The sequence below is a fragment of the Hyperolius riggenbachi genome, chromosome 5 (assembly GCF_040937935.1).
Source record: "Hyperolius riggenbachi isolate aHypRig1 chromosome 5, aHypRig1.pri, whole genome shotgun sequence".
Classification (NCBI taxonomy): domain Eukaryota; kingdom Metazoa; phylum Chordata; class Amphibia; order Anura; family Hyperoliidae; genus Hyperolius; species Hyperolius riggenbachi.
Window position 1 is genome coordinate 332,224,088 of NC_090650.1, and position 14,158 is coordinate 332,238,245.

At 43.6% G+C, this 14,158-nt stretch overlaps 1 protein-coding gene across 2 annotated transcripts in view; it reads right to left on the reverse strand.

Annotated features, from left to right (window-relative positions):
• The window catches only part of CCDC178 (coiled-coil domain containing 178), a 392,130-nt gene that overhangs the window by 225,051 nt on the left and 152,921 nt on the right, over positions 1-14,158 (reverse strand). For both annotated transcript variants that reach the window (XM_068237320.1, XM_068237319.1), the window contains 2 exons: positions 13,418-13,563; positions 6,982-7,141 (listed from right to left, as the gene is read on the reverse strand). In XM_068237320.1, the coding sequence (XP_068093421.1) occupies positions 6,982-7,141; positions 13,418-13,563 (306 nt within the window). The remainder of the gene's footprint in view (positions 1-6,981; positions 7,142-13,417; positions 13,564-14,158) is intronic.

A 14,158-nucleotide genomic window follows, 5' to 3' on the forward strand; every position in this document is an offset into this window, starting at 1 on the left:
ACCTCCAGAGCCTACCTCTGCCGATGCCTAACCATAACCAACCCCTCCACAATGCCTAACTCTAACAAACACTCTTCCAGTATGTAACACTAAGCACATGCCCCCCATTGCCTAACTCCAATTACCGCCCCTCCGGTGCTTAACCCTCACTACCCCCTCCCCCCGATGTCTAACCCTAACCGCCAACCCTCTGATGCCTAACCCTAACAGACCCCTCCCCCTTATTCCCCCATGATGCCTAACCTTAAAAATAGACAGCCCCTAACCTTAAGTGCTCTTCCCCCGCCCCCCCAAAGAACCCGCCAAAAATATGAGGCACCACAGAAGTTGGGATGACACCATAGGCACCCATAATAATTTAAGCCATAGGGGGAGATTTGGGCACCTAAGACGCCCGATAAAATAATGGGCCCCTGGGCTGCCCACTATGCAAACTTCGGCCTCCGCCCACATTCACTCCCTGATGCAACTTAGGAAGCGAACTCTTTGACCCAGAAGATAATTAATACAATGTATTTATTCTATAAAATACGAACACAATCGCTGCATAAAGCAGTTTTGTGAGCTTTTAGCGCTCTTCCTATACCTTCCATTATAGCAAAAACGCGCCAAAAATGGTACAGGCACCGCTTTGCTGAATGCACAGCCCACGAACCGAGTTGATATGAACCTTCTCACAGAGATTCATTGCACAAGCGTTTTGTGGGCAATTCTAAAAATCGCCTGCACTTAAAAAAAGTCCAAAAACGCCCCTAATGTGAACGAGCCATTATAATTTTCATTTTTTGCTGCCTACCTAGTTAAAACAAATGATGCCTAGCAAGCTTTAGGTAGACAGAAATACTTATTTTATACATACTTATTTTATGCATCCTCAGCCGGCTAATCTCAGGCTGCCTAATGCAGCCCGATGCAGAGTGGGCACAGGAAGCAGTTTCATATTTAACTGTCCGGACGCTGGATCGGCTCTCCTCTTCCTCCTTCCGCTGTGCTTCAATGCAGACATCCTGTTCTGATGACATGTGAATGGGACCCAGAGAATGGTGTCAGTGCTACAGCACCACCTGGTGGGGTAAGAGGGATAATGGAAGAGACTCTTCCACCACTGGGCAGTGCTACAACACTGACAATTCATATTATGTGATCGAGAACATGAAGGACATGTCGGCATTATATCGGTCACCCAGTGGAGGAAGATGAGAGCCGGTGGTACAACAGGAGAACAGGTAAATGTGAAACCGCGACCTGTCACTCAGCATAGTCTGCCAGGCTGGCAGGGAAGACAGCAGGTTAAATGTGCTTTTGCAGCACACATATAGTTTTCCGTATGTGGCTGCTAAAGGGTTAATAAACCTGATAAACATCATGGCAAATTCAAATGAAGCTCACAGTGATTACTGCAAATAATGTAAATCTACATAAAGTTGCTATACTATCTTATTAAAAAAAAAAAAGAAAAACGAACTCAAATTATATGTTGAATGCAATTAATATAATGAACATAGAGTAAAGCGTGTTTGGGAACAGCAAATAATTGCATTAAAAAGGCAGTTCCACCTCATTTGAAACACAGGGTCAGAAAATAAGCAGAAAGCATAATTATGAAACAGTAGGCCAATATGTAATTGTAGAGGACTACAAGATTGCAGCGTATTGTGTATAGCAGTTGATTATACTGATGGAAGTGGAAGAGTGGAAAGTCACTGAACTGCTTCTCAGAGGTCACTTTCCTTTTGCCATTTCTTACTACACTGCTACTTAAAAAGTAGCGTGACATAAAATTTCAGTTTAAATTGTTTTCCTTCTGTGTAAATCAGAACTGGCTTGCCACTGGCCAATTACAGCAATAGTCCAAATCACAGAATACATATGTGAATGTACCAAATATTTCAGCATAATGATCTGGAATGGATATAATGCAATCATGCAGTGTTTTATTAATTCGGGAAGATGTATTATCAAGAGCTTTATTCGATAAAATGGGAAAAGGAAGCTAGCATATTTTAGGTACTGAATCAATGGAAGCTGGATTGTGATAAATCTGTAAATTCATACTATGAGCACTAATCATTTGCTTTGTGTAGATGCTGTGTACCCAGGTGCTATGGGCAATCTGGTACAATAGACCTACCTTTCTAGCACTGATGTCAATGTACAGTATGAAGAAATCATGCTGTCGTGTTGCTTTACTTTCATAATTTTTTTTCTAACTAGCTATAATGTCAATCATCATGTAACAGTAAGTGGTATAGCATGCTTAAAATGAACCTCCAGACTAAAAATCTACTCCGCAGCACTGAAAAGGCTTGGAGTTTCTTTAACAGTTCCACAGCATCAGAACTTTGTTTTCCTTACCGAAGTCTCATTTTTAGCTGCATTTTTAGCCCATCAAAGAAAACTGCCCTGACTTTTTTCCCCTGATGCTGTGCAAAGCATGATGTTGTTGTTCTCGTTGCCTAGCAACTGGGACGGGTGATCAGAACACAGGACAGTTGGAACTGTGTCTCATGCTCCCTGTCACCTCCTTTCAACCAAAAAGATGCCTGCCCTCATGAAATCACAAACATTTGCCTGTTCTTTTAAAACAGGGTGGGCAAGAGATTATATTACCTATCTATTTTAATTAACATAACTAATGTAACTTAAAGACAGTATGTTTGTTTAGGCTGAAGTTCCTTTTTAACTGACCACTATCACCAATTTAAGGTCAATTTTGTAAAAGTGTAGTAATAAAAACAGCATTTTAATATGAATGGCTGCAGATGATGGATTAACTGCTACTTCAGCCCTGTAAACAGTTATACTTGTGTTTTCATATCTGCTAATTGTTTTACTGCCTTTTGATAGCTGAGCAATAAGCCGCTGATTACTGCAGAGAGGAAATGAATGATGTTTAGCACTCCACTTTCACTACTTTCAGCTGAGACCCCCCCCCCCCCCCCCCACACCCACACACACACACACACACACACACACACACACACACACTGATTCACGTCAATGTTTCTGGTCCAGCAGTCTCTGGCCCCTTAATCACTTTAGTCACACGGATGTAAGTCAGAAGCCCAAAATTGCCAGAGGGGACTGAGGGCAGGGGATTGAAGTCCCCTGAGCCAATCCGTGCTTGACCGGCAAGAATGATCACTGTGTTTGTGCAAAAATAGTGATCTTTCTCAAATTGTCTCTCCTGCTCGCTCATTCCCGCCTCTCCCACCACCAATCATTAGATTAATGAATGGGAACTTGGTTCCCATTCATTGATCTTCCTCAGGTCCTAGTGATCACTTCGGAAGTAACTCATTACTTCCTATTCACGTACTTATGTACGCTAATAGAAAATAATACACGTAGACATCTTGTGGCTAAATAGTAAAATTACACCTACATGCATTAAGGACTCAATTTTTTTAATATGTATGTCAAGAGGTATATTACTTTTAAATTATGGGCTTGTAAATAGTGATGGATGTAAAACTGAAAAAATGCACCTTTACTTCCAAATAAAATATTGTCACCATACAATGTACTAGGGATATAATTTAAACGTTGCAATAACCAGGACAAATGGGCCAATAAAACATGTGGCTTTTATCTACACTAGAACGTTTTATTATAAAACTATAATGGCCGAAAACTGAGAAATAATGAATTTTTTCAATTTTTTTCTTATTATTCCCATTAAAATGGATTTAGAATAAAATAATTCTTAGCATAATGTACCACCTAAAGAAAGCCTAACTGATGGCAGAAAAAAACAAGGTATAGATCATTTTGTTGTGATAAGTAGTGATAAAGTTATTGGGGAATGAAAGGGAGGAGCCCTGAAATGTGAACATTCCTCTCGTCCATAAGGTGAAAACAACCCGCGGGCTGAAGTGGCTAAGGACCAGAGCCTTTTCTTGGTTAGAAAACAGGGCTCACTGATGTCATGCTGCATTAAATCATCTATTTGCACTGCTCTACCATCACTGAAGCCCACTTGCTCTGCTGTCATTATGACAGCAGAGCTCCATGAGATGGTCAGGAGCAGATTTACTTTGCCCCTGACCCTGTGATCACTATGAGCCAATCACAGACAATCACAGTGCTCACAGAGCTCTGCTGTCATACCGAGAGCAGAGTAAGTGGCCTGTACCGACAGTAGAGTGGTGGAATTGGCCGTAGTGGGGGGAGTGTGTGGCGCGGTAATTTAAATCTACACCCTGGCTGGGATAACAGGTTCCAAACAGGATGTAGATTTCAATTAGCAAGGTCCGGAAGCAGTTAAACAGGCTGAAATATCAATTTATAAAATCCAGCAGGTCTTTTCCTCCTGCAAGTCAGCTGCTGTTCACCACTATTCCTTCTTACATGGCCTGTTCCTGGCTGTGAAAGAATTTTCGCACATTTGCAATTCACACATGAATTTTAATAAGTGTAGTCGCAGCCTTACTGAACTCAAGTGCTTCTGATCATGTGATCTATATTTTAAGAAAATATTTTTTGCTGCAAAAACTTCATTTTACATTATGTAACAGGAAAATAATGTAACAGTTAAAGGGGCACTATTGCTAATTTCATCTTTTTTAGTCTCCTTAACATACATATGTCTTATTGGAGTTATGCTATTGCTCAGTATATAGTCGTATCAAAATGTAATTTTACACTTGAAATAAACAATTAGAGCCAGGCAGGCATGTCAGTAGTAAAACCTTTCCGACGCCAGTTCAGCATAAACCATTCTGTAGTAGGGAGGCATCTGTTACTGATCCTTGAGCTGCCGTTATTTTCAACCCCACTGGCCAGCTTACTTATTTTGTTCCATGTTGTATCTGCACTAATGTGCAGTTACTGAGTTCACAGCAGCCGCCGTAAAATGCAGGACGCAGCCTCCTCTGTACAGCGCAGGATGTACCTGTACGGCTGTGTGATGATATGCTGCCCAGCTGCCAAGGACCCCTTTTGTGAAGCTGGCAATGAAAAGGACACCTATTGCTGTCCGTTTCCATGGTAACCCGACCGGTAACCTGACTATGGCAACATACAAAGCAGGACACAGCTGTAGCACTTGTGTCTGCTCTTTGATGCCGCCGCCGCCGCTGCCTAGCACACTTCAGAAGCCGGTCGGGTTACCATGGAAATGGACAACAATAGGTGTACGTTTCATTGCCAGCTTCACAAAAGGGGGTCCTTGGCAGCCGGGCAGCATATCATCACACAGCTGTACAGGTACATCCTGCGCTGTACGGAGGAGGCTGCTTCCTGCAGCAGCTGTTGTGAGCACAGTAACTGCACATCAGTGCAGTTACAACATGGAACAGAATAAATGAGCTGGCCAGAGGGGTAGAAAATAACGGCAGCTCAAGGATCAGTAACAGATGCCTCCCTACTACAGAATGGTTTATGCTGAACTAGTGTCGGAAAGGTATAGCTACTGAAGTGACTGCCTGGCTCTAAATGTTTATTGCAAGTGTAAAATTACATTTTGATACGACTATATACTGAGCAATAGCATAACTCCAATAAGACATATGTAAGGGGACTAAAAAAGATGAAATTAGCAATAGTGCCCCTTTAAGATTTCTTCTCTTTTCTGTTGAGTAGCTCCTAAGACACGTAGTTTACATATTTTTTGCAGCTAAGACGATGTTCGCAGGAGGTAGGTACTCTTTCCTTTGGGACCTTGTAATCATTTTACATTATCAAGGTAACATCTGGAAACCCTGATTACTAAGTTGCTAACGTTTAAGATCTGTGTCTGGAGATTTTTGACATGACGGATGCTTAAAGAAGATCTGTGGTGAATTGACAGCACATTAAAATAAACATATTACTGTTTCCACCATTACTCCCCCTCTTCATTTCTCCTATTTCCATGGCTCCCCGCTGCCAATAAATAACTTAATTAATAAAATATAATTTTTAAATCTTTGGGCAAGATGGCTGCAATATAAAGTGCTTCCGGGTCAGTACACAGTCTCCCTGTACTGTTGTGAGCTGAGAGATCAGCTGAGCTGAAGCCACACAGGCAGATCTCCCTCCCCCTGCTGTCTGGAGTTTGCAGAAAGGTCAGGGATGACTCATCAGATGAGGTGCAGCAGGGGGAGGGAGAGGCAGATAGCAGGGAGGAACAGCTGCTGTATTGTCTACCTCTTCCTGCAGCACAATATTCGTCTAAATAGACGAATAATTAGAAAGGAGCAGGAGAGAGACAGCACAGCTGTTTCTACATGAGACAGGGAAAAAAAGATTAGTACTTTTGAAAGGAACATATCTATTTACTTAAATTGCATTTCGAAAAAGGGCCACAGAACCCCTTTGAGGCCCCTTTCATAATTACTGCATAGTGTCACGGTACTCTCCCACACCGCTCCCCCGCCGCAGCTCGTCACACGGACCATCAAAGTCAATGGTATGTTTTTCAGTTGGTGCGACGTGATGCAGCTTCCACCGCACTGCTCTGACAGAAACAGGCCTTCGGGGAAATACCTGGCATTGGTGTTGTAAAAATACGCTTCCATGCATGCGTGCCACAACGTCGGTCATTTTTTAAAATTACCCTGTGTCGCCATAGACTAACATGTCTTCCAGGCCGACACAGATTCCACAACTCGACACAGAAGTCGCGCGGTAACATAGTTCTGCACCTGCATCTGGGATGCAACAAAAAAGTCACTTCCGTCGTGTCGCACCGTAATGTCGCAGTATCAAGTCTCCATAAACTTTCATTGCCTGGAGATGGGGTGCGGTAAAAATACTGCACCACCCCCGTGTGAAAGGGCCCCCAGGGGAATTTACGTAACGTACTGTCATTGGGAAGTTAGCACGTCACCGAGCGGGGCGGAGTCACACAGATTTCCTTGTTGGCGCAGTCTGCTGCAGGGACCAAAGTAAATGCAATGGTGTAGTACGATGCGCTGCGGTAGACTATTATGTCGCACACAAATCACGCCACATCATGGTTACAGTTGCAAAATCTCCAATATAAAGTTCCACACTTACTGTGCCTTGTTTCTGCATCTTCTGTCTGATCTGTAACTGTATGTTATGATCCTCATCCTCTCTTTTCATTCGCTGTCTGCAGGTTTCTGCTTCCTTCAACAGATTTGCAGATGTGTCTCTGATGTCATTCAGTCGCAGTTCCTGCAGATTATATTTTTGCCTGAATTATAAAAAAAAAAAAAAGGGCAAGAAAGTTATTAAATGTGTCTGTGGATAATGGCCTATGGAGATATAGTAGCATTTAGGTAAATAAACAATAGCAGGGGTCTCTTAACCGCCAATTTAATGAATGGCTAGCAAGTGCTACAGGCCGATTTATTTTTGAAAATGTTGTTTTGTTTCTTGTTCACAATATTTCCTTGTTCCTAAGTGGCACACTTAGGCAGGGCACACAGTTGTTAAAATAATTTGCATTTTGCTGCATAGTGTGAAACCTGCACCGCTGCACATATAGTGAAAGATAATAGTCCGCTTGCAAAAGTTTTCTGTTTATTTCCATTTTTGTTTTAGCATTTCCTCCATGTTAAAATTATCACACACTTTTTTTCTTTTTTCCACATACTGTGTGCATTACTAAGTAAAAAAATCAAAAATTAAGCGTGGAAAGCACATTGTGATGTAAAAACAAAAAAAAAACAACATTATTATTATTGATTTATAAAGCGCCAACATATTCCGTGGCGCTGTACAAAGTAGGAAAACAAACAAGGGGAGGAGCATAATGATGCAGATAATGATATACATCAAATATGGACAGGGGCATTGCTAGTTCCAAAGATCAGTGGCATGTGCCCCTGATCTATCCTGGGTTCCCCCGAATGTCCCACAGGCAGAGAAGAGGCACCACAGTACCCAGCATGGCATCACACAGTACTCAGCATGCCCCACAGAAGCACCACAGCACTACACAGCATCCAGCATGGCACCACAGCAACCAGCATGGCATCACACAGTACTCAGCATGCCCCACAGAAGCACCACAGCACTACACAGCATCCAGCATGGCACCACAGCAACCAGCATGGCATCACACAGTACTCAGCATGCCCCACAGAGGCACCACAGCACTACACAGCATCCAGCATGGCACCACAGCAACCAGCATGGCATCACACAGTACTCAGCATGCCCCACAGAAGCACCACAGCACTACACAGCATCCAGCATGGCACCACAGCAACCAGCATGGCATCACACAGTACTCAGCATGCCCCACAGAGGCACCACAGCACTACACAGCATCCAGCATGGCACCACAGCAACCAGCATGGCATCACACAGTACTCAGCATGCCCCACAGAGGCACCACAGCACTACACAGCATCCAGCATGGCACCACAGCAACCAGCATGGCATCACACAGTACTCAGCATGCCCCACAGAGGCACCACAGCACTACACAGCATCCAGCATGGCACCACAGCAACCAGCATGGCATCACACAGTACTCAGCATGCCCCACAGAGGCACCACAGCACTACACAGCATCCAGCATGGCACCACAGCAACCAGCATGGCATTACACAGTACTCAGCATGCCCCACAGAGGCACCACAGCACTACACAGCATCCAGCATGGCACCACAGCATCCAGCATGGCATTACACAGTACTCAGCATGCCCCACAGAGGCACCATAGCACTACACAGCATCCAGCATGGGACCACAGCAACCAGCATGGCATCACACAGTACTCAGCATGCCCCACAGAGGCACCACAGCACTACACAGCATCCAGCATGGCACCACAGCAACCAGCATGGCATCACACAGTACTCAGCATGCCCCACAGAGGCACCATAGCACTACACAGCATCCAGCATGGCACCACAGCAACCAGCATGGCATCACACAGTACTCAGCATGCCCCACAGAGGCACCACAGCACTACACAGCATCCAGCATGGCACCACAGCAACCAGCATGGCATCACACAGTACTCAGCATGCCCCACAGAAGCACCACAGCACTACACAGCATCCAGCATGGCACCACAGCAACCAGCATGGCATCACACAGTACTCAGCATGCCCCACAGAAGCACCACAGCACTACACAGCATCCAGCATGGCACCACAGCAACCAGCATGGCATCACACAGTACTCAGCATGCCCCACAGAGGCACCACAGCACTACACAGCATCCAGCATGGCACCACAGCATCCAGCATGGCATTACACAGTACTCAGCATGCCCCACAGAGGCACCATAGCACTACACAGCATCCAGCATGGGACCACAGCAACCAGCATGGCATCACACAGTACTCAGCATGCCCCACAGAGGCACCACAGCACTACACAGCATCCAGCATGGCACCACAGCAACCAGCATGGCATCACACAGTACTCAGCATGCCCCACAGAGGCACCACAGCACTACACAGCATCCAGCATGGCACCACAGCAACCAGCATGGCATCACACAGTACTCAGCATGCCCCACAGAGGCAACATAGCACTACACAGCATCCAGCATGGCACCACAGCAACCAGCATGGCATCACACAGTACTCAGCATGCCCCACAGAGGCACCATAGCACTACACAGCATCCAGCATGGCACCACAGCAACCAGCATGGCATCACACAGTACTCAGCATGCCCCACAGAGGCACCACAGCACTACACAGCATCCAGCATGGCACCACAGCAACCAGCATGGCATCACACAGTACTCAGCAAGCCCCACAGAGGCACCACAGCACTACACAGCATCCAGCATGGCACCACAGCAACCAGCATGGCATCACACAGTACTCAGCATGCCCCACAGAGGCACCATAGCACTACACAGCATCCAGCATGGCACCACAGCAAGCAGCATGGCACTACACAGCATCCAGCATGGCACCACAGCAACCAGCATGGCATTACAGCACCCAGCGTGCCCTATACGCCCCATTGCTGTGTGCTGTGGTGCCATGCTGGGTGCTATGGTGCCATGTTGGGTGCTATGGTGCCTTTATGTGGGCATATTGGGTGCTGTAATGCCATGCTAGGTGCTGTGATGCCTTTCTGAGAGAATGCAGGGAGCTGTAATTCTTCTATGGGGACATGCCGGGAGTTGTGATGCCTCAATGGGAGATCCGTGGGAGCATGGGAGGGTCCAATAGAAGGTCAGGGAATGCTATGGGGGAACTGGCAGCAGGCCAGACCACCCAGCAGAAAGCCAGACCAGCCAGGACAGAATCCAGGTAACTTTGCTTAGTTATGTTTAAGTGGCACTTCCTAGTCATGTGATATGCTACATTTTTTTGTATTAATGGAGGAGGGGGCTTCATCCAACATTTTGCTGGGCAGGCCTACTCAGACTGCTGTTAAATTAATGTAAACCTGACTCCGCCCATGGCCACACCCACATTCTGGTGCATGGCCACACCCATTTTTTCAGCTGGAGTGCCCAAAAGTGGCCCGGAACTCTTAGGAACCTAGCAACGCCCCTGAATATGGACACTGGTACAAAATACAGAATTGAAGGGTAACTGAAATGGTAACTGAACTGACTCAAATGGTAACTGAACTGACTCAAATGGTAACTGAACCAACTAGGGGGAATGCGTTACTGGATCTGATCATTTCTAATAGACCAGATAATGTATCAAATGTGCAGGTTCAAGAACATTTGGGAAATAGTGATCACAACATGATAACGTTTGAGCTGGTGACTGATAGGCCAAGGGGCAGCGGGACCACTAAAACTATGAACTTTAGAAAAGCAAAGTTCACTGAAATTAGGCAGGCACTAAGTTTGGTGAACTGGGATAATGTACTACAAGGGGAAGACACTGAAGGGAAATGGCAAGCTTTTAAACTTATACTCAATCAATACTGTAGTATGTATATCCCATATGGAAACAAAATGTCTAGGAATAAAAAAAGGCCTCTATGGATGAATAGAAAGGTTAAAGATAAAATGAAGAGGAAAAAGAATGCCTATAAGGTCTTAAAACAGGAGGGGACCGAGGCTGCACTAAGCAATTATAAGGAGTGCAATAAAAATTGTAAAAAAGAAATTAGGCAGGCAAAGATTGAAGCTGAAAAACAAATCGCTAAGGATATCAAATCTAACCCAAAAAAGTTTTACAAGTACATTAACTCTAAAAAAAGAAAGGTTGACTGTATAGGACTCCTAAAGGATGAGGATGGGAACTCAATGGTGGATGACCAAGGTAAGGCAGAGTTATTAAATGCTTTCTTTGCTTCTGTCTTCACAAAAGAAACAGCACTGTTGCAAACTACAGAGGCGGAAGAGTCTCAATCTTCTAACTGTAATATTAAATACTTAACGCAGGAAGAAGTGAAGGCAAGACTAAATAAATTAAAAATAGACAAGGCACCTGGCCCGGATGGCATGCATCCTCGGGTCCTAAGGGAATTAAGTTCAGTTATAGATAAACCCCTTTATCTTATCTTTTGTGACTCTCTTGCAACTGGCAGAGTCCCAGTAGATTGGCGTACAGCCCACGTTTTCCCATTATTTAAGAAGGGCAAAAAATCTGATCCAGGAAATTATAGACCTGTAAGTTTAACATCAGTTGTATGCAAACTATTTGAGGGGTTACTAAGAGATACTATACATGACTTCATAGTAGAAAATAATCTTATTTCTCAGCATCAACATGGGTTTACTAAAGACAGGTCCTGTTTGACTAACATGCTCAGCTTTTATGAGGTAGTGAATGCTAATATGGATATTGGGAATGCTGTAGATGTGATATACTTGGACTTTGCAAAGGCCTTCGACACTGTTCCCCACAAAAGTCTGGTGCAAAAGTTGAGGATGCAAGGACTGGGGAAGAGTCTGTGTTCATGGATAGGGAACTGGCTAATGGACAGAAAACAAAGAGTTGTGGTCAATGGATCATACTCAAAATGGGAGACTGTTAGCAGTGGGGTCCCACAGGGGTCTGTTCTGGGTCCAGTGCTCTTCAATTTATTTATTAATGACCTAGTAGATGCAGTAGTGAGCAATGTTGCTATTTTTGCAGATGATACAAAATTGTGCAGAATTAATAACTCTCAGGAAGATAGTGTCATATTGCAACAGGATCTGGATAGGATGGCTATATGGGCACATACATGGCAGATGAAATTCAATGTTGACAAATGTAAGGTCATGCATTTTGGACGTACTAATGGTCTAGCACCATACAAAATAAATGGGATACAGTTGGGGACATCAAACTTGGAGAAGGACTTAGGAGTACTCATTGACAACAAGTTAAATAATCGTACTCAATGCCAAGCAGCTGCAGCTAAAGCTAACAAAATTTTAGGATGCATTAAAAGGGAAATAAAAACTCGAGATGCTAGCATAATATTGCCCCTGTTTAACTCTCTAGTAAGGCCACATCTGGAATATGGAATTCAGTTCTGGGCACCACATTACAAAAAAGATATTGCAGTTTTAGAGCAGGTGCAGAGACGAGCAACAAAATTGATGCGTGGGATGGAAGGTCTCACTTATCAAGAAAGGTTAGATAAACTGGGTTTATTTAGTCTAGAGAAAAGACGCCTTAGAGGGGATCTAATTAACATGTATAAATACATCAGAGGGCAATATAATACCTTGGCGGATGAGCTTTTTGTCCCTAGGCCTTCTCAAAGGACCAGAGGACATGATCTGCGCATGGAGGAAAAACGTTTTAGCCATTTATTTAGGAAAGGGTTCTTTACAGTAAGAGTGATTAAGATGTGGAATGCATTGCCACAGGAAGTCGTTATGGCAAACTCTATACCTGCATTTAAAGGGGGCTTAGATGCTTTCCTTGCGTTGAAAGACATCCATGGCTACAATTACTAGGTAATGCCTAATGATGTTGATCCAGGGATTTTATCTGATTGCCATCTGGAGTCGGGAAGGAATTTTTCCCTTTAGGGGCTAATTGGATCATGCCTTGTAAGGGTTTTTTCGCCTTCCTCTGGATCAACAGGGATATGTGAGGGAGCAGGCTGGTGTTGTACTTTATACTGGTTGAACTCGATGGACGTATGTCTTTTTTCAACCAAAATAACTATGTAACTATGTAACTATGTAAATGACAGATGTAGCATGATGAATAAAATGTATAACAGAGTGCAAGCTATGAAATGAACAACAAAATCCAAGACACAAAAGGGTGAGAGAGCCCTCCCCTTGCAAGCATAAATGACTGCATTGTGGTAGCCTAAGGCCCCTTTCACACAATGTCCGTTGCACTGCAGCATAATTCTGCATGTCAATTCACTGCCCCTACATTGATAACACCCCACTGGAGCTTTCAGTTGGCCATATAAATGCTGTTTGGGCTAAAGTATAGCCCTTAATTACTTCCTAGAGATTCACAACAGGACTCCCCAAAGACAAATTTCTCATATACAAAACTTCAAGGGTGCAAACATTTTTTTAAAAAAAGCTACAATAAGAGATCCAGAAATAGAGTAGGTGGCTTACTCCAGCACTGCAATTGTTTTCTGTGTTAATTTCCTGCTGTTCTGAACTACATTCTCGTATTGAATCAGATCTTGGGTCAGTCTCTGAAATTGCCGTATACGTTCAGTTGTGCTCTTTATCTCTTCAGAAACTTTGGATATTTTCATCTGAAATATATGGGAATACATGGTTATTTGTACAGTGTACAGACACAGCAAGCTTCAATCACACACAAACTATATGCCTTTTACAAGTGCTTATAGCTGTATCTACTCTGCACTGTAGACATTCCTCTCACTTCCTGCTCTGAGCCACGCCCCAGGAAGTGACAAAAACTTTTCAATCAAGGTTATATATCTTAATAAACTACTAAAATATGTTTATTTACTGCTGTGTATGTTCTAGTTACAGTACTTCCCACTTTTATAAAAAGAAAAAAGCATCCCCCAAATTCTGATTACAAATAAAATATCCACTGTGTAAGTATTTTTGTGCCATGATAACATATTGTGCATGTGAGTAATGGCTCTTTACTCAGCAAAAATGTTACAGAATGAAAGATAACACAAATTAATAATAATAAAACATTATAATAAACAATGTGATTTTTTTCCCCCTTTTTAACATTGTGTGTGAATAAGGATTGTGGGTTGCAATTTAGTCTGCCCCTTATTAAGGGAGTATTCACACGGTATTATGAGCCCCCCACTCAATGCCTCCTCCTTCTTTTTCAAGTAATGGATTGGTTGGTTGGTTGGTTAG